The 26,843-nt window shown below is 36.4% G+C and overlaps 2 protein-coding genes across 2 annotated transcripts in view; one reads left to right on the top strand and one right to left on the bottom strand.

Annotated features, from left to right (window-relative positions):
• The first annotated feature begins 5,229 nt into the window (after window positions 1-5,229).
• Window positions 5,230-15,875, top strand: pou1f1 (POU class 1 homeobox 1). The gene is made up of 7 exons (XM_016233781.1): window positions 5,230-5,371; window positions 11,493-11,654; window positions 12,087-12,185; window positions 13,485-13,730; window positions 15,221-15,385; window positions 15,513-15,573; window positions 15,665-15,875. The coding sequence occupies exons 1-7, from the start codon at window positions 5,230-5,232 to the stop codon at window positions 15,873-15,875; spliced, it is 1,086 nt and encodes a 361-aa protein (XP_016089267.1).
• A 770-nt stretch (window positions 15,876-16,645) lies between these two features.
• The window catches only part of chmp2ba (charged multivesicular body protein 2Ba), an 18,002-nt gene continuing 7,804 nt past the window's right edge, over window positions 16,646-26,843 (bottom strand). Inside the window, exons 2-6 of the mRNA XM_016233780.1 lie at window positions 25,946-26,037; window positions 23,982-24,176; window positions 20,003-20,105; window positions 17,879-17,985; window positions 16,646-17,466 (exon numbers count right to left, since the gene is read on the bottom strand). Of these exons, the coding sequence (XP_016089266.1) occupies window positions 17,347-17,466; window positions 17,879-17,985; window positions 20,003-20,105; window positions 23,982-24,176; window positions 25,946-26,037 (617 nt within the window). The 3' untranslated portion in view covers window positions 16,646-17,346. The remainder of the gene's footprint in view (window positions 17,467-17,878; window positions 17,986-20,002; window positions 20,106-23,981; window positions 24,177-25,945; window positions 26,038-26,843) is intronic.

Below are 26,843 nucleotides of genomic sequence, written 5' to 3'. Positions count from 1 at the left end.
AGTAGTATTACTTACATTATATTGAATTGTATACTCAAATGAAATGGTAAAATGCTCATGAAGTGACTCTCAGGGCAGTTCTGGAGATGTTGTTCATGTATTTATGTCCTCATTTAGAGAGATGGCAGACGCTGAAATCACTGCATGCGTCACACATGCTTCAGTATGTGTGTAGTAAACAAAACCGCGTGTCTGCATCCTTTATTCACACAGAGACAAGCAGAACATGAATGATTCATATTTAAAATACTTTTTTGTGGCTTAATATTTACAGATACTAGTCCATATCGCGATTTGATTGAAGTGTAATGATGTACTTTTAATTAATTCCGTGTTAAACTGTAAATTCCATTTTTATGACTGGATTAAATTATTCTGTCCATGTTTTCCGCATCGCGGAAATCATAGGGCCCTAGCTATATGTAGAATTCAGAAACGCTTGTTATTAGCAACACAGGTGGCCATTAAGTGAACCATTAAGTTGCCGTTAATTTCAACTTACTTTCTCGGTAACATACAAGAAGTTAAACGTAATTCAATACACTGATAAAAAAAAATCAGTACACTGATATACTCACAGCCAAGTTCTTTTTGTTCTTTGATTAGAAGTAAAAAGAAGTGGCATACTGTTAACGAACATCCAGTAGCCATCCACGCTTTGGAGAATGGAGTTTAGATGAAAATGCAAATATGTGCTCCGCGCTTTCCTCTCAATAATGAAATAAACAACAAAAATTACAATGTTGAGAAAGCAGCAGTTAAGAAAGCATTTGATAATAGGAATGTGGATATGTTTGAACGAGCTCTGCAATTCACCGCATCATGTACAGTTAAGGTTAGGCTAATTAAAATTACTCTGTTATGATAGTTTGACTATACTATATTTTTGATTATATGGAAATGGCTGTGTGAGACTATAGTTTGAATGAACTTTTCTTTGTATGACACACTGACATTACAGTAAAGAACAAGAAGCTCTTGGAAGAGAGTTCTTACTGGAGCGTGCATAAACGTCACTTCGTTTTGATTTACCTGACTCCTTTACATAAAAATCAGTTTATAGGCTTTTATAGACAATCTAGCAAGTTTTGTTACCAGTGCTGGGGGAAATTACTTTTAAAAGTAATGCATTACCAATATTGTGTATCTCCCTAAAAAAGTAACTATTACATTACATGTAAACCTAGACATGTAACTATTACATGTAAACCTATACATGGGTGCATAGTGGTGCATTTTCATCACTCAAATCCATGATTAAGACCTTAATAATTTTCAATTCTGCCGTATTTATTAATCAGCCATTGTATGTGAGATGCCTGAAGAAAAGAAAGAAAACAGACAGACTGCAATACAACAATTTACAACTCTGATGAGAAATATTCACCACATCCTCCTCAGTATGCAAAGGGAGAATAGTCTTCAGGCGATTAATTTGTCATTCCGGCACAAACACAAAAACTCCCTGTGTTGTGTTGAAGTGAACTATTGTGCTGTACCTGAGCATGCAGATGGGCACCTGCTCAGCTAAGCAGAGGGATTTAGATGATCACAAATAAAACAAGTCACAACATCTCTGTCTCAAGACTAGAGCTTTTGGAGCTTATTTTAACAAACACATGAATGTACCAGAACACACGCAACACAAACTAATTGTCCAGCGACCAGATGGCCAGCAAGTAAACATTCACACTCGTGTGGAATCAAGCCAAATCATGTTTCACTAAACTAAATGAGACATTGTTCTGCTGTCAAGAGAATAAATGTATCACAAATATATCATGCTGACAGCAGTATTTTGTGAAGTTTAAGTTAAAGGGGTCATATGATGCGATTTCAAGGTTTCCTTTCTCTTTGGAGTGTTACAAGCTCTTGGTGCATAAAGAAGATCTGTAAAGTTGCAAAGATTAAAGTCTCAAATCCAAAGAGATATTCTTTATAAAAGTTAAGAGTCAGTCACGCCTACCTAAAATTACTCATTATAACACGCCCCCACATATCTATGTCACTATGTGGAAATATTAGCATAATGCCGCCCAAATGTGCATGCAAAGAAAGAAGGCGTGGTTTCAGGAACAGCAGTAGTGTTGATGCAGCATGTCAGGGAGACGCTGTGTGATTCAGAGCAAAAACAAAAGCACTTTATTTGGCCTTCCGGAAGTAGATGCAATTAGGAATCATTGGTTAAGATTTATTTACAACAGAACAGCACAACCCAGATGTTCGAATTTGTGCAACGCATTTTATGGACGACAGTTTTTTGAACCTAGAAGAGTACAAGGCTATCTGTGCACGAAGGCTATTTCTAAAAAAAAGGGTCAATTCCGACTTTGCTATGACAATCTGGTGTTTAATTTTTATTATAAAAAGAAAAAGCAGCAAATTACAAACACAATAGAACAAATAAATAAACTTAAAAATAAAGTGTATGAATAAAACACTGCATAGGTTTCACTGTATCAATGGTAATTCTGACTTTGCTATGACAATCTGGTGCTTCTGAATCAGCTACTGTTTTGTTATTAGTTTAAGTATTTGCTGTTGACTGTTCAAATGCGGAGTTTTGAGCAGCGCAGAGTAACGCGTCGCATGTGTGTGTGTGAGGGGAACTGGGTCACATCACAGGAGAGTGAACTGCCTGTCAGAAATCATAGCACGTCAGCTGTCTTAACCGCGGCTTGTGTACTGCAGCATCACTGTGTCTGTCACACGGCTCTGTTGCCCTTTCGAGCTTGAACTGATGGTTAAACTAACGACATTATTAACTGTCTTGATATTTACTTTGAAAGCTGAAGCTGCGATTATGGTAAGGGGCGTTACATTTCCGACGAGTGCTTGCGGTGTTCGGCCAATCACAATGCACTGGGTCAGCTGGCCAATCAGAGCAGACTGCGCTTGTCGGAAGGAGGGACTTTGTAGAAAACAAAGCGTTTGAGAGAGGCGGGGCATAGAGGACCTACAATAATGTACAGTATTTGAAAAATAATGTGTTTTTTGAACATTAAAGCATGTCAACATATTCTGTTACACCAAATACACAAAATAATGATCTTTAAAATAGCATCATATGACCCCTTTAAACATCAGCTCGCTCATGTTTGTTGTATTTGAATGCTTGAGATGAAATTTCAAGCAGTTTGACATTCTGTAATTCATCAGCATTTTGACATGATTTAATTAATCAAAAATTGTAAAAGTTTCAGCTCCTCTATAATCATTCATTTTATGACCTCATGTTAATTGAGAAACTACATTAAATATTTGTGCTTTTAAAAACTTATTCGTCAAAGTGCAGTTTCTTTTAAAAGAATTACGTGGAGGCTGTTTAGTCATAAAAAATTGTGAAAATTAGGCATGTATCTTGAAGTCTTAAAAAAGAACAACAACAACAACAATAATAATAATAATAATAATAATAATAATAATAATAATTACACTCTTGGTGCTTAGAAAATAAGATTAAAATATTTATTGATCACACATTGACCTTTTGTGACAACATGCCCCATTAGCGCAGCTCACTCATGTTTATTACAGTTTTTAAAGAAATTCTTTAAAAAATTGTGTTTGAACATGATTTTTAAAGCAATTTGACAATCTGCAATTCATCAGCAATTTGAAATGCTTTAGTTAATCTAAAATGAATGCTTCAGCTCTTCTATATTAATCTGCATACACTTTTTATGACCTCACATTAATTGAGAAAATACATGAAATATTTGTGCTTTATTTGTAATAAATCATATTTGTATAGTTTCTTTTAGAACTAGTGAAGGCGAAATTTTAAAAAATAATAATAATTTCACCATCGGTACAGAGAAAATAGGATTAAAATATGAATTGATCACACGTTGACCTTTTTTCTGACAACATGCCCCATTAGCACAACTATATTACTGTCACGAATCCGGTCCATGAACTTTCCTTTTCATTGACTCTCGCACCACACAAACTGTTGCATAGCACCCCGGACTACATTTCCCATCATGCATTGCACTGATTGCACTCAGCACGAATTGCACACACCTGTTTACACTGATTGCACCCAGCTGTTTCATATCACTCCCTCACTATTTAACACTCACTCTGATCCCTTCCCTCTGCCGAGTATTGTTTCAGCATTTATCACTCTCCTAGAGACAGCTACCTTACGGACCCCTTGTCATAGCCTTAGCCTTAGCCTTAGCCTTAGCCTTAGCCTTAGCCTTAGCCTTAGCCCTAGTCGTTTGCCTTAGCCTTAGCCTTAGCCCTAGTCATTTGCCTTAGCCTTAGCCTTAGCCTTCCCGGTTTCTGATCTTCGCCTGGTTCCCTGGATTCACCCCTTTTGTCTTGCCCCTTTTGATTCTGTCTGCCGATCGTCGACCTGTGCTAGCCCTAGGACTATTCTTGTGTTTTGCCCACCATATACCTGTTTGCCCTCATCTGACCCATGCCTGCTGTATGACCACGTCTCTGTCTGTGTCTAATAAAGCTCTGCGAATGGATCCGCAAGTCTCACGTCTCGTCAGCCCCGTAACAATTACAGACCTTCATCAAAATTTCAACTGTAAAATAGCTATGAAACACAATCAAATGTAATTAAATATGTATAAAAATCATGTAACGAAACAACAAATCATTGTTTTGGCTAACACCGTATGCATGTGTAATTTTAATTTAAAATCTTGATGTTGAATAAAAAAATATGCCATGGTTTTTAATATAAATATAATATATTTTATAATATATAATTAATAAATGAATGTGCTTCTCAGAATTCTTTATTACTATACCATGGTTTAATACTTTAAAATTAGTAATACCATGTAGCTTTTTTTATACTCGTGCACTCATAATAAATCCACATTTTTTTCCATCATATTTTCAATGATAACTTCATATTTATGTAATCAGACTCACTCCCTCATTGCATCTAAAATGTATCTAAATGTAAACACATCCTGAAATGGCTAATTAATCTTAAATCCCATGAGCCGTGGTTTGTCAGAGCTGTCGCTGGTGTTTGTTGGAAGCCACACACAGTGGAAATGGACAGTATCATATTGCACCTCTCTGCCCTAATTACCAGAGCTTTGCCTCAGCGGGCCGTCATGGTTTGCTAACAGCAAGAGCTCATTAACATGGATGAGGGGGTCTGAGGTGGCTCAGTATAAATACCTGCACACGCCCTGCTCGTGGCACACAGGTGGGACCCTGAGTAGGACCCCGAGTAGGTGAACATCTAGAGTCATGACCTGCCAGGCCTTCAGCACCACCGATTCCTTCACTACTCTGAGCGGCGACTCGGCTGCTCTGCCGCTGCTCATGCATCACACCGGAGCCGCAGACTGTCTGCCCATCACCAGCCACACCACCAACATGCTGCCTTCAGGTAAGTCTCATGCTCTTGGACGATCACACAGTGAGAAGAGGGAAAAAAGTACTAAATGCTAATAATAAAATGCACCTAACTGTATAGTGGTGCAGAACTAGCTAAAGAAATAATTGTATTAACTGTTTAAAAGGATGAGAAATTGTTTACCATATCTTTTGTTGTTGGTGTCAAAACTGTTTTGGTGCAAACCCGTCTGGCATTTGGCAATGATACTAATGCAATGTTTGGTCCAGTATTTGTTCAAAGTGTTTGGCTGGTACAATTCTGCTTTTATTTATTTACAACATTGTCAGTTTTCCTATTAGCCTCTGTCACATTGCAATGCTAGATTTTTTTTTACTTTTATATTCATTTCATTTGAAACAAATCCAGTTGAGAACGATCAATCAAATACTATAATTATAGATTTAAAATTATAAATTGAATTAAATGCACACACACACACACTACAGTTTAAAAGTTTGGGGTCTGTAAAATGTTTATGCATTTATTTGACCAAAAATACAGTAAAAACAGTCAAATATAATTACAAATTTATCATCATTACTCCAGTCTTCAGTGTCACATGATCCTTCAGAATCATTCTAATATGCTGATTTGGTTATCAAGAAGCATTTCTAATTATATTTAATGTTCAAAACAGTTGTGCTGCTGTTGAAACTGTGACATGTTTTATTTTTTTTATGAATAGAAAGTTCAAAAGAACAGCATTTATTTGAAAACTTTTCTGACACTTTTGATTAATTTAATGCATCCTTGATCAATAAATGTATTCATTTAATATGTCTGTGGAAGACAATGGCATATTTCTTTAATCTTTGATGATCAGAAAGTTCAAAGAACAGTGTTTATTTTTAAGTTTTTATATTATAAATGATATATATGATATATTTTCTGTCACTTTTGAACAATTTAATTCATCCTTGCTGAAAATTTGTTTTTATTTCTTTAAAATAAAAATAAATCTATCACTATTCTATGAAACATTTCCGAGTGGAAAAACCCCAACTCATAGAAAAGAAAGAAGTTGCAAACATTACATCTGAAATAAGTTGGAAAGTTGTACATGTATAGATCAATCTCTGCGATGACAGCATTAGTCCACTGGGAATACTTTCCTTAGAGGTTTTTATGAAAAACACAGAACAAGCTCAAGGTGATGAAAGAGAGAGAGCGGATGTCCTTTCGACCTAGTCTATATGACCCTAAAGTTCACATATTATTTAGTGTTATCTCCAGTCCTCACTGCTGTCATCACTCACGATCTGTCTGACTCTCACTCTGAGGAAGTGACCTTTCCAGAGATCACATCTCTTTATCCCAGGGGAAATGTTTTTGGAGAAATATCACCAAATCAATAGTATTATGCATTGAACAATGTCTTTTTATATAAGAGAAACATGTATTCTACTGCAGAGAAGCAGGTGAGATTGTATAATGTTTTTTTAAAGAAGTCTCTTTTCACCAAGGCTGCCTTTATTTGATTGAAATAATAATAAGAAAAAATATATATATTCTATTTTAATATATTTTAACATGTAGGTTATTTCCGGTGATGTAAAGCTGAATTTTCAGCATCATTACTAAAGTCTTCAGTTTCACACGATCCTTCAGAAATCATTCTAATATGATGTTTTGTTGATGAAGAAACATTTATTATTATTATTATGTTGAAACCAGATGCGCTGATTATTATCATTATTTGAAAACTGATACATTTCAGGATTCTTTGATGAATAGAAAGTTCAAAAGAACAACATTTATTTGAAATAGAAGTCTTTACTGTGACTTTTGACCAGTTTAATGCATCTTTGCTGAGTAAAACTACTAATTTCTTTCAAATTAAAAAAAAGAATAACTTACTGACCCCAAACTTTTGAAAGGTAGCGTATATTTTGTCAGACGGTTTTTAGTGACACCTCTCACAGTCACTATAGGGAGCAAGAAAAGACAAACAGTAATTAGTTGAAATAAGTCAAAATTATGTAGACGTGGCTAATCAGCTCAATTTGCACAGCTGTTACTTCTCCGCAGATAATGATCAAAGCAGGCATATTATTAGTTTGACATGTTGATGGCTAAATTATCATGTACATAATTTTGTCCCAGTTTTGTTTCACACGCGAGAGAGCGTTAGTGAAAGTTTTGTCAGAAACTCGATGAATTGAGTCAAATCTCTGCTCATTGTTTGCCATAGTAAATCATAGTTCTTATGCATAATTACTGAACTGTGCAATTTAACCCGGGCTTTGAGCCAGAAGATGCGAAACTCTCAAATGAAATGTTTTGGCATTTCTATTCATATGCACACATGCCCTCTGTTAACTCAGCCCCACTTACACCTGCGGAAAGTGACTGGGAATGTCAAGAGTTTACAGCTATCTGAAGTTTGAAGAGTTATTTATAATAATGTGGCTGTTAGTGTTTCTAAGCGCTTAACTGCTGGCACTCTGGATAAAGCAATGGGTGTTTTTAATAAGGGATCAAAGGTTGATCGCTTCATTTCAATGCCAATCTTGTGCATGCACTACTGAACAAGGCCGGCCATCATCTTGACATGAGTGTTAGTGGAGGCTGGTCTCAGAATGATGTAGCGGTGCTTATTGAGTTTGATTACCACCCACGGGTTTACTCTGATCTGAACCAAATTCAATTGAATGTTCTGTGCGGCTCTGACAGCCGGAGGTCACTGTGCATATCATGAACTATTATCTGTATTTACATACTTGCTTTCCTTCATTAAATGAGTTTAATTTTATTTTCAGATGCATTTGATAGAGGAAGGAATTATCCAATCTGGTATTCATTATTACTGCAATAACGAATTATTTGTGTAAATGTCACCTCTGCAGAGATGCGATGAGGTTCAGGAAATGTGGCAGTGCTTCTTCTGCAAATTCAAAGCAAAATTATCAGTGAAACAGGTGCCCAAAATCACATACTGTAAGATTTTATATGTTAGGTTAAGGATTTTTAGGGGTGACCTTTCCTCTTTGGCACAGATGTCCTTTTTTCTATAATTTTTTGAGACCGGCAGACACAAAAAGAGCTGGTTACCCAGAGAGCAAAGAGTGTCCTCCTTCACTGTTACAAATTTAAATCAATATGCGACCTCTACATAAATTCACAAACATCATAAGATACTTCACACATACTGAGGGGTCACTGTGGTGGACCGTATATGTGAAATGTTAATTATTTTACCAAAATAAGAGAGATCATACAAAATGCATGTTACTGAACTGAATAAGATATTTCACATAAAAGACGTTTACGGTCCACAAGAGAAAATAATAGTGGAATTTATAAAAATGGCCTTTTCAAAAGTTTACATGCACTTGATTCTTAATTCTGTGTTGTTTCCTGGATGATTCGCGGCTTCTTCTTTGTTTTGATAGTTGTTGATAAGTCCCTTGTCTGTGCTGAACAGTTAAACTGCCTGCTGTTTTTCCGAAAAATCCTTCAGGTCCCAGAAATTATTTGGTATTTCCTTCTGGAGCATCGAATAAGAGAGATCATACAAAATGCATGTTACTGAACTGAATAAGATATTTCACATAAAAGACGTTTACGGTCCACAAGAGAAAATAATAGTGGAATTTATAAAAATGGCCTTTTCAAAAGTTTACATGCACTTGATTCTTAATTCTGTGTTGTTTCCTGGATGATTCGCGGCGTCTTCTTTGTTTTGATAGTTGTTGATAAGTCCCTTGTCTGTGCTGAACAGTTAAACTGCCTGCTGTTTTTCCGAAAAATCCTTCAGGTCCCAGAAATTATTTGGTATTTCCTTCTGGAGCATCGAGTGATTGTTTGAACCTTCTGTAATAGTTGCATATGAATCCCTCAGTTGTCCTCAGTGTGAAAAGATGGATCTCAAAATCATACAGTCATTGTTGGAAAGGGTTCAAATACGCAACAGATGCTGGTAATTTGTGTGACCTGAAGGATTTTTCTGAAGAACAGCAGGCAGTTTAACTGTTCAGCACAAACAGGGACTCGTGAACAACTATCACTAAACAAAACAAAAACAGCTGTGGATCATGCAGATAACAACACAGAATTAAGAATCAAGGGTATGTAAACTTTTGAACAGGGTCATTTTTATAAATTCTACTATTAGTCTATTTGTGACCCGTGCTGGCAAAATGAGTCGGAATGCGCACGGGCTAATTTTGAGCTACAGCAATAGACAGTCTAGCAATCCCAATGCTCCAAATAGTAATTAAACATCTAAAATTATCTTTATTTGTACGTTTTCTGAGAGGATACCCTTTTCTCTGCTCGCTTCTTGCACTGCTGCTGACTGATATATGAATCGTGCACATAACACCGCTTCAGCCGTTACTTTTGATTATTTGTTTTTCGTACTTGAATGCTTTTGTTTAGATGTAAAATGAAAAAAGTAGCTAATGCACTAGGCCTATTTGTTTCTTTCTTATATTAGTTCTACTGTTGTTGATTTTTTTTGCATCTGTTCTTATTTTTAATAGCAAAGATAAAATAAAAATGGCTATATTGTGATTATTAATATGGTAATTAATATTAAGAAAGGAAGTGGAGGAAACCTTCAGAAAACGTCAACTTGATTTTTCTCAGAATTGACTTTGCTGACTTCGCCGACTTCAAACGGGTGTAGCTCAGTCATTTTTCGTCGGATTCCAACAAATCATTTTGAAGGTCTTTTAATGGAGAATGTGAAAATAAAAATAACTCATTTTTGAAAATTTGCTCTTGACTCATTTTGCCTGGCGGACAGGTCACATTTTGTCTGGTGGACTATGTGTAAACATCGTTTATGTGAAATAACTTATTCAGGACAGTACTAAATAAAAAAATGACATGCATTTTGATGATCCCTCTTATTTTGGTAAAATAATTACAATTTTACAGATACTGCAAAGTGTATGTAAAATTTTGACCACAACTGTATATTACTGTTACGGAGCCGACGAGACGAGAGACTTGCGGATCCATCTGCAAAGCTTTAATAGGAGACAGAGACGTGGTCATAAAACAGGCATCGGTCAGACAATGGCAAACAGGTATATTGAGGGCAGGACAGAAGAATAATCCAAAACGGGCGTGGTCGATGAGCGGCTAACAATATCCAGAGGGCTTGACATGAGGGGTAATCCAATAACATGAGCTAGAGTCCAGGCGAGGTGCAAACACAGTCCGAAACAGCAAGCAAAGGGTTAACTAAAGATCAACAGGCAATAATCAGGAACACGGGAAATCAGGCAGGACAAGACTATGACTGAACAACAAAAAACTCGAAATGGCTCCATAGCGTAGCTATCGCTAGGGGAGTGATAAGCGCTAAACAATACTCGGCGGTGGGAAGGGATCAGAGTGAGTGTTAAATAGTGAGTGAGTGATATGAAACAGCTGTGTGCAATCAGTGCTATGTGCAATTAGTGAAACAGCTGTGTGCTATCAGTGCTGTGTGCAATCAGTGCAATGAATGATGGGATATGTAGTCCAGGATGATATGCAACAGTGTGTAGTGCGAGAGTCAATGAAAATGGAAAGGGTGACCTCTGATGGCTAGCAGACGGAAGTTCATGGACCGGATTCGTGACAATTACATACAGTACATGTTAAACACTGTGGTATCAAATGTTCACACGTTCTAATTTGTACACTCTAATACACTGTTTATTTAAGTTTAAAGTACGTTTTAATGTTCTCTTCTATTATTTTTGAGATTGTTGTTTTTTGCACATATATTGCAAATATTGCAATATTGCACACAGTCATGCCAATAAAATAATTTTGAATTTGAAAGAAAGAAACAGCGAAGGCATTTTTTTGCCCCTTTTTGTTTTGTTTTTTTTGCCTTTTTGTCTGTCTGTCAAGTCAAGTCAAGTCAAGTCACCTTTATTTATATAGCGCTTTTAACAATACAGATTGTGACAAAGCAACTGAACAGCATTAATTAGGAAAATAGTGTCAATAATGCAAAGTGACAATAGTAAACACTCATTTTTCAGTTAAAGACAGTTCATCATTGAATTCAGTGATGTCAACATCCAGCTCAGTTTAAATAATATCTTTGCAATCATGCAAGGATATTGTCTAGGATGTCTGTCTAGGATGTATCACAGATATACGTAAGTGTCTGGTTTATTCCCCTCAGGTCTGCCACTGGTCCAGTCGTCCAAACGCTCTCATATGCACCTGTCCACTTCTGCTTTGGGCAATGTGTCAGCCAGCCTGCACTACCCAATGCCCCCATGTCACTATGGCAACCAGCAGACCACCTACGGCATGATGGCAGGTACGTCGAGTTACGCACAAGTTACGCAAGTGATTCAAGTATTGTTCTTCTGTGCATATGCATTACTATACATCATAAACACACAGAAATACAGAATTTAGCTTGTGTGTGTGTGTGTGTACTTGCTACATTGTGGGGACCAAATGTCCCCACAAGGATAGTAAAACCTAAAATTTTTGGCATTGTGGGGGACAATGCCTGTGGTCCCCACGAGGGGGAAAAAATATTAAAAATAGTAAATTATGTTTATCTGAAAGTGTAACAATGCAAACAGGTTTTCTGTAAGGGGTAAGGTTTAAGGTTAGGGTTTAGAAAATATCGTTTGGACAGTATAAAAGTAATAGAAGTCTATGGAAAGTCACCATAATTCACAAAAACAAATATGTGTGTGTGTGTGTGTGTGTGGTAATGATGTATAATCTGTGTCTCCAGCACAGGAAATGCTCTCTGCCAGCATCTCCCAGACCCGCATCCTGCAGACCTGCAGCGCGCCTCATGCCAACATGGTCAACGGAGCCAACTCACTGCAAGGTACACCCTGTGCTTTAAATCCAAACCTTCAGCCCCATGACATTCACGTGTAGGCCTACGCAGTGTTTCTCACGCCCGCTGAGTCCTGGCAAACACAACAACAAAGTGTACATATTTTAAAAGTTCAGAGTCAGTCAGAATAAATCATGTATAATCAGAGAAAAATTGTTATCCAGGACGATGACTGCAGCGTGTGCTGGTGTCTGGTGTAACTGTGCCACACTTGACTTGTACTACTAGAAATGTAAGATTTTACTTTGACTAATTTCAGTATGTTTGTGCTTCCACCTAGTGTCTGTAGCAAGAAATAACAAGTGTGTGATGCGTACAGAAGATTGTCCAAAAAAAAAAGAAAACCCCACCGGCAGTATAATTAACCCTTTTATTAACAGCTGAAAATTTACATGTTTGCCTTCACCTTTTTGCCTATACTGCATTATAACTCATAGAATCATATGGATGTTTATGCGTTATTGTAAATGTTTGTGCTTTATGTAAAATTAGAAATACAGTGATTTGTCTTTTAGATTCTATAATTCTCGCCACTGCATTAAACTACCTTTCAAACATAAACCTGAATACAGTGTGTAATATTGCTCTGAAAATATCTAGCCACTAGAGGGAGATGCAGATCCATTTATTGTTAAAACAGTAAAGCCTCAGAAACATTCAGAAATATTTTATATCCCCTTTATATGTATGTAATATTTTGGATATATATATATATAATATTTTTCAATACAAAATTGACACTTTTCTAAAATAGAAAACTGGAATTAAAAAAAAAATCCAGGTATTTAATTTGTCTTATTATTACCAAAAATGTGGAAAAAGTGACGATTAAGAAATATTTCCGGTGTTCTCTCTCTCTCTCTAGTTGAAATATTTCAAAGGAAATGTTTTATTGTGTAATTGGTAATTGGGTTTAATTGGTAATCCTTTTATTTTTTTTCTCTGTCCCTAATATATTCCTTTAACAAAAGCCAATTCTGTAATACATCATCTTCACAATAGATATTAATTTCTAAAAGGTGATTCATAACCGAAATTATACCTGATAGATCTCACTGAAATACACTTCACAGCATCTTTAATACTGAATAACCTATTTTTGGCTGTTTGAATCTGTTGGTGTTCAGAATTACTAACACGCAATATAGTTTGCAGGGTGTTGAAAGATGTCCCAGTGTCCCTTGTAGTCTTTCAAATAAATGATGGTTAGATATTATAAGATTTGATCTCCTTGAATAGTTATTATTCGCTCTAACACACAGCCTTCATTTGTGTCCTGTCCCGCAGGAGCTCTGCTTCCACGCCTCTATAAGTTCCCAGAGCACAGTTTGGGTGGGGGCTCCTGTGCTTTGACCCACAGTTTACCGCCGCTGCCCCAGGCCCTGCTCTCGGACGAACTCACCCTAGGAGACATCAAGCAGGAGCTGCGCCGGAAAAGCTGGCCCCTGGAAGAGCCGCCCGACATGGACTCACCGCAGATCCGTGAACTGGAGAAGTTTGCTAACGACTTCAAACTGAGGAGGATCAAACTAGGTTTGTCTTCTGAGCTGGACCATATTTTTTATAAAATTATGTAAGACATTGCCACACCATATTTATTATATCACTTAGCTTATTTAGCTTGATTAGTTTATGTTAGATAAAGTTATTACTGTGACGTTCTATTATTGAGCTATTATCTACATTCAACTGCAAACTTTGTTTGCTTGACATTGTTTGGTCATTTACACAACCTTCTCTGCCTAAATTGGCAACTCTTGGTCAGAATAATCTGCAAAAGAAAACTAGATTTGATGCAGAAAGTCCATTTTTTTTAAAGTAAAACTTTTAATTTGACATTATTACAAAGTGCACTTTTTAAAAGTGTATTTACGTGTGTTTAGAAACATAAACCTTTTTATTTCATTAATATCCCAACCGGCAAAATATGTTCTAGTTTTGCTAACCTTCACGCTAAGTTTGTCAGAACATTCAGAACTTCCATTTTTTAAAAATGTTTTTAAAATGTTTTTCTTGGTTATGTGAACATTAGAGAAAATATTATAGGAATGTTAGATTTTATATTTGTTGAAACATTATGGGAATGCTACTTTTGAATGTTGTTTGAAACAAGTTTAAAAGCCATTATATGAACATCCAACTAAAATGTTTTAGAAAAACTGGATGGATGTTATAAATAACATATAGTATAAATAATGTTCTTGTATAATATACTATAGTGAAATATAGTAGAAATAACCTATCCTAGTATAGGAGAAATAACTTTTTTTTGTGCTAATGTTTTGTTAACATTGCTAAAGACCAGATAACTTTGAATGAACATTTTTAAATTAAGTTTCTATTAAAGGGATAGTTCACCCAAAAATGAAAATTCTGTCATTAATTACTCACCCTCATGTCGTTTCAAACTTGCGAGACCTTCGTTCATCTTCAGAACATAAATTAAGATATTTTTGATGAAATCCGAGAGCTTTCTGACCCTGCATAGAGAGCAATGCAACTGACACATTCAAGACCCAGAAAGGTAGTAAGGACATCGTTAAAATAGTCCATGTGACATCAGTGGTTCAACCTTAATTTTTTGAAGCTACGAGAATGCTTTTTTGTGCGCAAAGAAAAAAAAACGACTTCATTCAACAATATCTTTTCTTCCGTGTCAGTCTTCGCCAAGCTTTCAGAAGAGCACAATGCATTTAAATATCTTAATTTGTGTTCTTAAGATGAATGAAGGTCTTACAGGTTTGGAACGACATGAGGGTGAGTAATTAATGACAGAATTTTCATTTTTGGGTGAACTATCCCTTTAAGTTTACTGGAAGAACCTTGAGAGAACACTGCCAGAACATGAAGCCATAGTTCTGAGAATGTTCCCTGTTAGCTAGGATTATATTGACTGCAAATCATTTTTTTTTTAATAATCTTGAAGATTTGAAGTACATTAAAAGTGCACAATCAGTACAATTAAGCACACTTCTTTTTCACAAGGGTTAAAACTTCTCCTAACTTCTAGCTTTGATTGACAGGTTACACACAGACCAATGTGGGTGAAGCCCTGGCGGCTGTGCACGGCTCTGAATTCAGCCAAACCACCATCTGCCGCTTCGAGAACTTGCAGCTCAGCTTCAAAAATGCCTGCAAGCTCAAATCCATCCTGGCAAAGTGGCTGGAGGAGGCTGAGCATGCCGGTGGTGAGTCAGCACACTCCTGAGTGAGATCAATTATTTATTTATTTACCACTATCCTACCATCATCCCTGAGTTTTTAATGAAAACATAAGATGGCAGAATCACTACTTTAATTTGTGACTCCCATCAGCTCTTTTTAATGAGAAGATGGGCATGCATGAGCGTAAACGCAAACGGAGAACAACCATCAGGTAAATGGGGAATCTGAACTACACAGAAAACAAAAGCCATCAGCATCTTCCTCTAATTAATACCTAATTAGTTCTTAATTTCCTCCCGCAGTCTTGGGGCTAAGGAAGCCTTAGAAAGGAATTTTGTGGAGAAGAGTAAGCCATCATCTCAGGAGATTGTGCGGATGGCGGAGGGTCTCCATCTGGAGAAGGAGGTGGTGCGTGTTTGGTTCTGTAACCGCCGGCAGAGGGAGAAGAGGGTCAAAACCAGCCTACACCACAGCTCCTTCATGGCCAACGAGAGCGCAGCCTGTAGACCTTGAAGATCCGGGATCTCAGCAATGCTGATGTGTGATTATCTACAGGCAAAAAACCAACACCAACCTTTGGCAGTGAGTGGGTTTATTGTACTGATTCACCAGCAGGAGTACTGGATGTGCTGCAGTGACCCCAAAAAAGTATTTGAACACACTTAAAAATGTCTGAATGTTATATCATCAAATATCAAACCAAGTGACCAGTTTGAAAAAGGTCTCTAGGTGTGTTTAGAAGTCAGTTCTCCTCAAGTTCACACAGGAGTCCTATCAGAGCAATTAGAGGTGTGGAGAATCACATGAACTAATTCATCCACTAACGTTTTACGAATACTTAGTGCCACATTACTTTCTCTTGTTAATGAACATCCACAGTTTTATAGTTTAAATCCCGACAAATTTCTGATGACTTTTGTTAAATGTTTTATTTGAACAAGTTAAAATAAATGCCAATTGGTTTGATATTGTGTCAGATAATGACATTCATAGATTTTAAGGGGTGCTTTTAGTGTCCAAATACAATTTTTATTACATTTTTTTAAACAGTTTGTTAAATGTTTTGTTTAAAAAGGTTAAAATAAAGTTATATAATGCAGTGACATTTATAAATTAGTGTCCAAATTGTATTTTAATTGATTTCATTTCTTTAATGAATAAGACGATTTAAGCAACCCCTTCACTGAAATTTAAACTTGAGCTATTAAAAGACATAACATTTTTCACATTTATTTTTATAAACGTGTTCTCAAATGGGATACATGTGATTTGTGTACATTTAAAGGATTTAAAGGACAATTCATGGTCACAGTAATAGCACCCTTCAAAGTTAAAAGTAAAGTGTGTAATTTTTTAATCAAACACTGTTACAAAAGTATGCTCTAATAGTGTGAATGCAATCCAGATGTACTATATTCACCATGTTATCATTGTCATGTGACATACCAGTGTCAGTTGTGCCACTACATTGTTATTCACAAATCCACTCCAAATGGGATAGTAAAATGTCCATTAGATGTGCACTTCAGAATTTTGACAAATGTAGTAGGTCACCCGGATAAATTTAGTCTACTGTTTTATGAATACTGTGAATTTGAACATACTACTGTTTACATACTATAAAGTAGGGAAGTATGCAATTCTGGCCATTAACTTTTCAATATCCCCACCCCGTAATTTTCTATTGGTCGCCCAAACAGATAGTGCCGCCCCACCCAATCATGCTCCATTTGGAGCCACTAGTGGTGCAAAAATGACATCCTTCACCTTTAAATATGTGCAGCAGATTTGGAGCGCATTTTGTCAGAACGTCTAAATCTGCTGTATATATCTGACCACAGAATCTCCTCCAGTAACTCACTGCCATACTCCAATAAGAGTATGTTTGCTGACATTCTTCCTTTATTTATTACTTAGACACTCCCTTTTCCCACTCTGAGTCCTTTGGTGGCAGTGGGTACAAATGTGTGGAGGGTGAAGAGATTTAGTCCATTCCCAGAGCCTTCAGCTGTCTCTCGATCTCGGCGTCTGAGATGGTGGCCGCTTTAGACTTTGCTGGGGAGGCGCCAGGGAGGATCTTTCCTACTGAGGGGGCTCTTTCCATCTGCGGAAACAATAACATTTGTAGCCCTTTATTTGAGCAGTAAAACTTCAGATTTCACAGATCACCTGGTGCTGCAACTCTACCAGCATAAGCCTCTGTTTAATTGTTGCTTTGGGCATTAGATGTGGCGCCAATCAAATATGATCATTGTTCATCCCAACAGTTCTACAGAAACAGAGCCCAAGCACTTTATTTGGGGAAAAACAGGACAAAGAATCTGTGGAATACGGTAATATGAGTATTACATTTTTGCCAAAGGGAATACACATCTGCTGCAATCAGATACAATGATTCTGCATCTCATGAATCGAAAGAAAGGCCTACAGTAATCACAGCCAGAGTCAAGCCATCTGCTGAAAGCCGCCGCTGGGGCCGTCGCTAGAACAGCGCAGACAGAAAGCAAGCGTCTTACCTTTCCTGAGATCTCTATGCCGATCTCATCCAGCACCTGGTTCACGATGTCCTGGCTTTCTTCCTCATCACCTGATTCATCAAAAATCTCATCCAGTGTATCGTTGACTGAGAACAGAAAGTTGTAGAAGTTGGTGAAATTTGACAGACTATCCCAATCTCAAGACCAGTGAGTCTGAACTGGTTTTGTTTTAGGATCCAGATGGAATTAAAGGGTTAATTCACTCAAAAATGAAAATGCTGTCATTAATTACTCACCCTCATGTCCTTCCAGACCTGTAAGACCTTCTTTCATCTTCTAAACACAAATCAAGATATTTTTGATGAAATCCAAGAGCTTTCTGACCCTACATAGACAGTAAGGGCATTACCACGTTCAAGGCCCAGAAAGGTAGTAAGGACATAGTGATTCAACTGTAATTTTATGAAGGTAAGAGAATACCTTTTGTGCGCAAGCAAAACAAATGACTTTATTCAACAGTTCTTCTCTCTCATAGCATTATCCGTTGCGCATTCATGCGTGTGGTGCGGCTGATGTAGAACACGCATGCGCTGCGGCTTGTTTACAAGCAGAGGAATGCACACACATGCTTCGTGATACTCTTGTTAACTCACATTGAAGACTGACAAGGAAGAAAAGAAATCTTCAACTGTAATTTTATGAAGGTAAGAGAATACCTTTTGTGCGCAAACAAAACAAATGACTTTATTCAACAGTTCTTCTCTCTCATAGCATTATCCGTTGCGCATTCATGCGTGTGGTGCGGCTGATGTAGAACACGCATGCGCTGTGGCTTGTTTACAAGCAGAGGAATGCACACACATGCTTCGTGATACTCTTGTGAACTCACATTGAAGACTGACAAGGAAGAAAAGAAATCGTTGAATAAAGTCGTTATTTTTGTTTTCGCTGCACACAAAAAGTATTCTCGCAGCTTCATAAAATTAAGGTTGAACCACTGATGTCACATGGACTATTTTAATGATGTCCTTACTACCTTTCTGGGTCTTGAAAATGTGAGTTGCATTGCTGTCTATGCAGGGTCAGAAAGCTCTCGGATTTCATCAGAAATATCTTAATTTGTGTTCTGAAGATGAACGAAGGTCTCGCAAGTTTGGAACGACATGAGGGTGAGTAATTAATGACAAAATTAAAATTTTTGGGTGAACTAGCCCTTTAATGTTGTTTATTAATCTAACTGGAAACCAAGTTTGTTAGCAAGGTAAGAGATTGAACGAGAGCTTCTGAGGATCTCAGGTTAGTGGCATCAAACTGTTGAAAGATATTTAGGAGTACTTACTAGCAACTCATTTTCATCATTTTTTTACTAATTAATTCAGTCTCCTTATTCTTTATTATCCTAAGTCATTATTAATTTTGAAAATTTGAAATGATTTTATCCATAGTTTTTTTTTTTTTAGCATTTTCTGTAAAATCCACCCTAAATGGCACATAAAAACAAAATACGGCACATAAAAAAACTGTAGTTGGTCACTTACATGACACTCAAACTATCTCTTCCTGTCTAAACAGGCAGTTTTTGGCTACAATGTAGACAAGGACTTTTGCCGTTAAGGTCTAGCTACTGAAAACTAGTGGCAACCCAACACAGTGCCAAAATTGTTAATTTGCACAATAACGAATTTGGATGGTTTCATGCTGTCTGTAGCCAATAATTCACTGCACAGAACTTACTGTGTGCACAAACTATGCCCTTGTAGCAAGTGAGCCAGTTTCAATGTAGTCTGATTCATATTTTCTTTTAATTTATGCAGTTTTATACATGGTTTTTGAGGATGAGAGCATGTCACACAATCTGTCCAGGTTGGCATCTACCTAATTTGGCTGCTTCAGCCAGGCAATAGATAAAATGTGCCAAAGTTGTCTGGATGAATAGCTTATGATGTGAAGTTAATTATGGGAAGTGCTGATAAGCCTATTTATTTGGCTATCCTGACTATGCGTAGTTATATGGTGAGATGAATTCAAAAAATACAATGCAACTCAATATATAATACATAGTCAGTATATCATTTAGCATCATTTCTTTCCCCTGAACAGATCCATCATTTGAGAACCACAAAACCAGCCTCTAATTTGTGTCAGGCACGTCGAAGAACTTACTCATGTCCTCCGTCATTCCTATTTTTAAGTTCTCCTTCTGGAAGTCCTGCATCGTCTGTAGCGTCTTCTTGGGGTCCAATTTTTTATTGACAGTCTGCATAGTCTGAAAGACAGAAAGAGTTCAAGCCATCCATCACACTCCCAGAGAATAAATAGAGCATCCTTACGGTGCCCAAAACGGTAATAAAAATAACACAAGCACTGACAAAAATCCACCACGGAAGAATACATTTTGAATGCAGCTCAACATAAATTTCAACTTCATACCATTTGGTGAGAAGGGGGAGTACAGTAAGTAGATGACACAAAACATAAAAATAGGTCGCATGGAGAGAAGTGTGCTTTACTGTCCCTCTGGGCTTCTAGAGTGTGGCAGGGCAGACACACAGGAAGAGTCCTATCTGATTACAGAGAATTATTTACACACAGCCTCATTATCACCCATCTCATATCTATTAAACCAGCTACCTTCTTATGATTGACTACAAATCCCATGATGCATTAACAATCAGGTGAGGAAATATTAATAGCTTCCTTCCTCATACAATATGGATTGGATACACAAACACTGAATTTATTTGTGGGAGTACGGCTTGTAAATGAGTGAGAAAAACAACACCCCATCAATGAGCAGTCAGAGACTGAATTTAAATGGCTGAAACTACATTTCATGATGCCACTACGTGCCTGTAGTGATTGGTAAAGATAAGACGTGCTTTAGAAGTGCACACTGTGTGTTTGCATGTCTTCTTATTCAACAAAGTAGTGTCGCCAGAATAAAATGAATAAACCTAACCATCTCATGCAAAATGTAACAATTAGGCTTAAGACAAAGGCAAGTTGTTGAGATTTTAATGCCATGTGAACAACTGAGACTATTCGCATGGCAAAAGCTGTGCTGTACAGAATTTATTTTATGCCAAATACATATAGAGTTGTACAAAATAAAATTTATGGAAATGTATTTGCATATATTAATGATTGATACATTAGCTTAACTACATTTTTTAAAAAGTATTTAGCAGAGTTATTATAGTTAACTAAAACTAAAACAAAAAACAAAACAATAAAAAAATATAATTACTTGAAATAAAATTTAAAAAAGAACATAAACCTTTTTTCAGCTTCTTATTCAACAAAGTAGTGTCGCCAGAATAAAATGAATAAACCTAACCATCTCATGCAAAATGTAACAATTAGGCTTAAGACAAAGGCAAGTTGTTGAGATTTTAATGCCATGTGAACAACTGAGACTATTCGCATGGCAAAAGCTGTGCTGTACAGAATTTATTTTATGCCAAATACATATAGAGTTGTACAAAATAAAATTTATGGAAATGTATTTGCATATATTAATGATTGATACATTAGCTTAACTACATTTTTAAAAAAGTATTTAGCAGAGTTATTATAGTTAACTAAAACTAAAACAAAAAACAAAACAATAAAAAAATATAATTACTTGAAATAAAATTTAAAAAAGAACAAAGTAAAAAGTAAAGGTTCATTCATATTTACATTTTAGTTTAATTTAATGTACTGAAATAACTAAAAGTGAAACTAAAATGAATAAAAACTATACAGATAAACACACAAAAAATGAATAACAAAAACACACAACCAAATGACCAAAATGTTAACTAAAATTGAAATAAAAACAGAAAACAGAAAAATTAAAACCGGCTGAGAAAAAACTTCTTTATAATAATAATTTTAAATGCTATAATGTGTTTTAACAGCTCAGGTTTGAATTCCAGTGAGGAGGTTAAATTCTGCTTAAATTCTCTTATAATTAATTTTAGTTATAAAATTAAAAAAAACAAAAAAATTACACAGGGTGTTTTAAATGTAATAAAAACTTTATATTATATACATATAAAAATTAAAAAACTTCTGGTAAGATCTTATTAAACAAGTCCTTAAAGGGATAGTTCACCCAAAAATGAAAATTTGATGTTTATCTGCTTACCCCCAGGGCATCCAAGATGTAGGTGACTTTGTTTCTTCAGTAGAACACAAACGGAGATTTTTAACTCAAACCGTTGCAGTCTGTCAGTCTTATAATGGAAGTGACTGATTGTCTGAACTGTCCTGAGCGAGTCCTCGACCATTGACACTCTATCTACAATCTCAATTAGGAGTGTCAATGAAAATTTATGGAAATGTATTTGCATATATTAATGATTGATACATTAGCTTAACTACATTTTTAAAAAAGTATTTAGCAGAGTTATTATAGTTAACTAAAACTAAAACAAAAAACAAAACAATAAAAAAATATAATTACTTGAAATAAAATTTAAAAAAGAACAAAGTAAAAAGTAAAGGTTCATTCATATTTACATTTTAGTTTAATTTAATGTACTGAAATAACTAAAAGTGAAACTAAAATGAATAAAAACTATACAGATAAACACACAAAAAATGAATAACAAAAACACACAACCAAATGACCAAAATGTTAACTAAAATTGAAATAAAAACAGAAAACAGAAAAATTAAAACCGGCTGAGAAAAAACTTCTTTATAATAATAATTTTAAATGCTATAATGTGTTTTAACAGCTCAGGTTTGAATTCCAGTGAGGAGGTTAAATTCTGCTTAAATTCTCTTATAATTAATTTTAGTTATAAAATTAAAAAAAACAAAAAAATTACACAGGGTGTTTTAAATGTAATAAAAACTTTATATTATATACATATAAAAATTAAAAAACTTCTGGTAAGATCTTATTAAACAAGTCCTTAAAGGGATAGTTCACCCAAAAATGAAAATTTGATGTTTATCTGCTTACCCCCAGGGCATCCAAGATATAGGTGACTTTGTTTCTTCAGTAGAACACAAACGGAGATTTTTAACTCAAACCGTTGCAGTCTGTCAGTCTTATAATGGAAGTGACTGATTGTCTGAACTGTCCTGAGCGAGTCCTCGACCATTGACACTCTATCTACAATCTCAATTAGGAGTGTCAATGGTCCATTTGAGAGATAGGTGGCGGTAATGCACTTATAAGTCTGCGATCCGCCGTAAAGCAAATAGAAGAAGAAGAAGCGTCACGCGCCGGCTGTCGAGGATGCGCTCAGGACAGTTCAGACAGTTCGGACATTGCAGTGCATCAGAGGTAAAAAACAATATAAATACTGTTCAATTTCTTGCACAGGCCGATCGTTTCATGTCTTTACACATCAATGTATCGTCATGAGCCGCAGAGTTTAATTTGGTTTTGTTTGTGTATGTTTTTTTTACTCTCAAAGCTGGGATTCCCATTCACTTCCATTATATGACTGACAGACTGCAACGGTTTAAGTAAAAAATCTTTGTTTCTGTTCTACTGAAGAAACAAAGTCACCTGCATCTTGGATGCTCTGGGGGTAAGCAGATAAACATCAAATTTTCATTTTTGGGTGAACTATCCCTTTAAGAGAGCTTGCTTAAAACAAATAAAACCACCATATAAATTGCATTTATAATGTCCTTCTGGTTGATTGCCATCACATTTATTGAAAAAAAAAATAGATTAGCCAATTAATTCAGCTGCTCTAAATGCCATAGAGGAACAACATGTCTCATATTTCAAATTCTGTTCAAGCATCATAGAAAACCCCTAAATGAACAGTAATAAGGACAGTGTGAATCAACACATAAAGATTGCCCTGATATGAGTTCTTTCTAAATGTAGTGCAGAAACTATATAAACTGGGTCACAATAATAGCAGTGAAGTAAGGAGCCCCTCAACGACATGATAATTAAACCCTGTTTAAGGATTCTTTTGAAGTTCTTCGCTACATAAGGGATTCTGTTTTTCCAGCACTTCCAGGGAACATCAGGCTACATGTGAATAATACAGAGCCGTCATTGGAGGGTGGGGGAGAACTAGAGTCCTGTAATGAGGAGGTTCCAGTAAAGCCCTCCATGGACAGCAATGGAATAACTAATTTGGTAGTCATGCAGATCCATTCGGAGGTCTGAGCATCTTACCTTCGCTGTGGTAGACATGGCACCAGCCATCTTCATCTGAGAGTTCATGACCTTGGTCTGCGTGGACATGGACGTGACCTTAGAGCTCACGGCGTAGGTTCGGTTCTTCTGTTTTCTGAGCTGAACCAGCTGTTTGGCTAGTATCTTGCAGGCTTCTCGGTTTCCAGTCTTGGCCATTTTTTTGATTTCCATTTCCTGTTAAGAATAAACACATCCAGTTTCTACATGTAATTGGAACAAAACTGAGTTTTGACTTCTAAGACAGAACAACAAGTCACCCAGACATGTTCATGACCAACTTGTGCCATGTTTGCTTGTTTAGACCCAGAGGTCTGTGTTTCTTTACATTAGTAAATGTCTGAAAACAGGTCTCTGCCCTGAGGAACTTCAAGCAGTTAGGTGTTTTTTCAGATGTAATGTGGGAAAACTGTGTGTGTGTGTGTGTGTGTGTCTGCAGAGATCTCCCATGAGACTGTGTGTTAGTGAGGGTGGCCCGTCAGAATTAAAGCCTGCAACACTACAACACACTCCATGTGCAGCACTAAAGACTATTCAACTCTCTTTTTGCAACGTATTTAGAAAATATTGTGAGACTAGACAAATATTTTTTCAAATAAAAACCCTGTCCTAACTAGCATCTGGTAAGTGGAAATGTAAGCTTATTGGAAAGTCAATCACTTCCCGAATTTAACATGTGATCATCTGATGGAGACCATTAAATCCATAATGTAAATCCCAGGCATATTCTTTTTAACATTTACCTCAGCAGATCCTGTTTTCTCTTGTGTGCTCTTAATGTTAGTCTCTCAGGTAAACTCATGCTGATCAGCTAAACAGACACATTAGACAGAATGAACTCTAATGACACACACATTAGAGCAGGTGCTGCTCTGACCTCACATGATGCCTGCCCATCACATTTATTGAACCCACATTAACTGCGCGCACACACACACACACACACACACACACACACAGCACTGTCCTACTTTAACACACAACGATGTTGCATGGCAGCTTCTGTCTATATTGCCTATGTTTACCTGTCACTAACAAAATATGACTGGAATAGGGCATTTTTTACTGTTTCGCCATGGTAAAAATGATATGCCATCATTATAAATATTCATGTATAGAGAGCTGAGTGAGATGAAGCTGTAGCATCAGGCCTATTAGAGATGTTTTATTGTCACGTCAGCCACTAGGCAGCACTATGAATTGAAAAACTAGAATAAAAGTGACAGACTGATGTGCTTAACAAAACCCTTTCAGAAACCAGATAATGAAAAGTATGACCCACTTCAGAAGACTAATAATTATCCAGCAGTTGACAGATATGACGCCATCTGGAGCAGGGTTTTTTTTAGGGGTGAAAAACAGAAACAGTTCACCCAAAACTCAAACGTTTTTATCATTTCCTCACCATCCAAAAACTCTTTAAATTGTACCCCAGATTTTCAACGTGTGTGGGATATTAAAGCAGTGGCACATGACCGCCCTGCAGCTATCTTCTAATATAGGTCATTTAAAAAAATGAAATAGACAACAAAGCATATCCATGTCTAATTACAATAAAGATGAAGAAAAAAGAACCCCCCCTCTTGGGAAGCAATTATGCACATTTTTATGTTTACATAGAAACAATTAACGTAAATGGAGGGAGTGAGCGGGAGTGTTGGATTCTTAACAGTGTGGTGGGCCGAAATGAACACTCAAGTCATCTTCATGAGTATTGAGCCATGAACTGTTTTTAACTGTTTTAGGCCACGTAATCTACCTGTTTCTAAATGCAATTAACAGGATGATCAAAAATAAATAAATTATCTAAATCTATTCTTTGATGCAATAAAAAAGAAATCAAAGAGGGACTTTCTGGCATAAGCAGCGACGCATGGTGCTGGAAGGGAAGAGGTGGACGCTGAGAGTTGAAGTCAACTGATATGAAACTGCTTTGTTCCTCTTACCATTTGCCTCTCCTGTCTCTCCAGGGCAGCTCTGTCTCTGGTGATTTGTCTCTGGGTGCCTCTCAGCTCTTTGGACTGCTCTTTAATGATATCTGTGACAGGATGGGGCAGAGAAAAACATGCAATAAAACCGTCTGGAAAATCCTCATACAGTTCACTGATCCGAAACTGAGAGTTTTTTCTCCTCCCTTTTCCCCTCCTCCTTTGGTCTCTCTCTTATTCAGCCACAAAAAAAAAATGTAAAGGCGTTTTGCTGACAGTCTACAGTAACAATGCAAAAGTTCTGCTTTATATATGTTTATTATATATACGGCACCCTTGGTAAATATGAACAAAGGCGGCTGTGAAAATTAATCTGCATTGTTAATCATTTTGATCTTTTATTTAAAAAATTCACAAAAATCTAACCTTTCATTGGATAATAAGAATTTAAAATGGGGGGAAATATCATTATGAAATAAATGTTTTTCTCTAATACATGTTGGACACAATTATTGGCACCCCTAGAAATTCTTATGAGTAAAATATCTGTGAAGTATATTCCCATCCATATTTACAATTTTGAGCATACCAGGGTGATTATGAACATGAAATTATCCATCCATGGCTTCCTGTTTCACAGGAATATAAATAGGAGGGACAGCAAATGCCAAATTCCCTTAATCATCCATCACTATGAACATGAAATTATCCAGCCATGGCTTCCTGTTTCACAGAAATATAAATAGGAGGGAAAACAAAGCCCAAATTCCCTTAATCATCCATCACAATCAGAAAAAAAACAAAGAATATATTTCTGATGTGCAGCAAAAGATAATTGAGCTTCACAAATTAGTGAAGTGGCTTTAAGAAAAGAGCTAGAGCAGTGAAAATTCCCATTTCCACCATCAGGGCAATA

Source organism: Sinocyclocheilus grahami, unplaced genomic scaffold, assembly GCF_001515645.1.
Source record: "Sinocyclocheilus grahami isolate Dianchi unplaced genomic scaffold, SAMN03320097.WGS_v1.1 scaffold439.1, whole genome shotgun sequence".
Lineage (NCBI taxonomy): Eukaryota > Metazoa > Chordata > Actinopteri > Cypriniformes > Cyprinidae > Sinocyclocheilus > Sinocyclocheilus grahami.
This window is presented reverse-complemented; position numbering and strand designations above follow the sequence as displayed.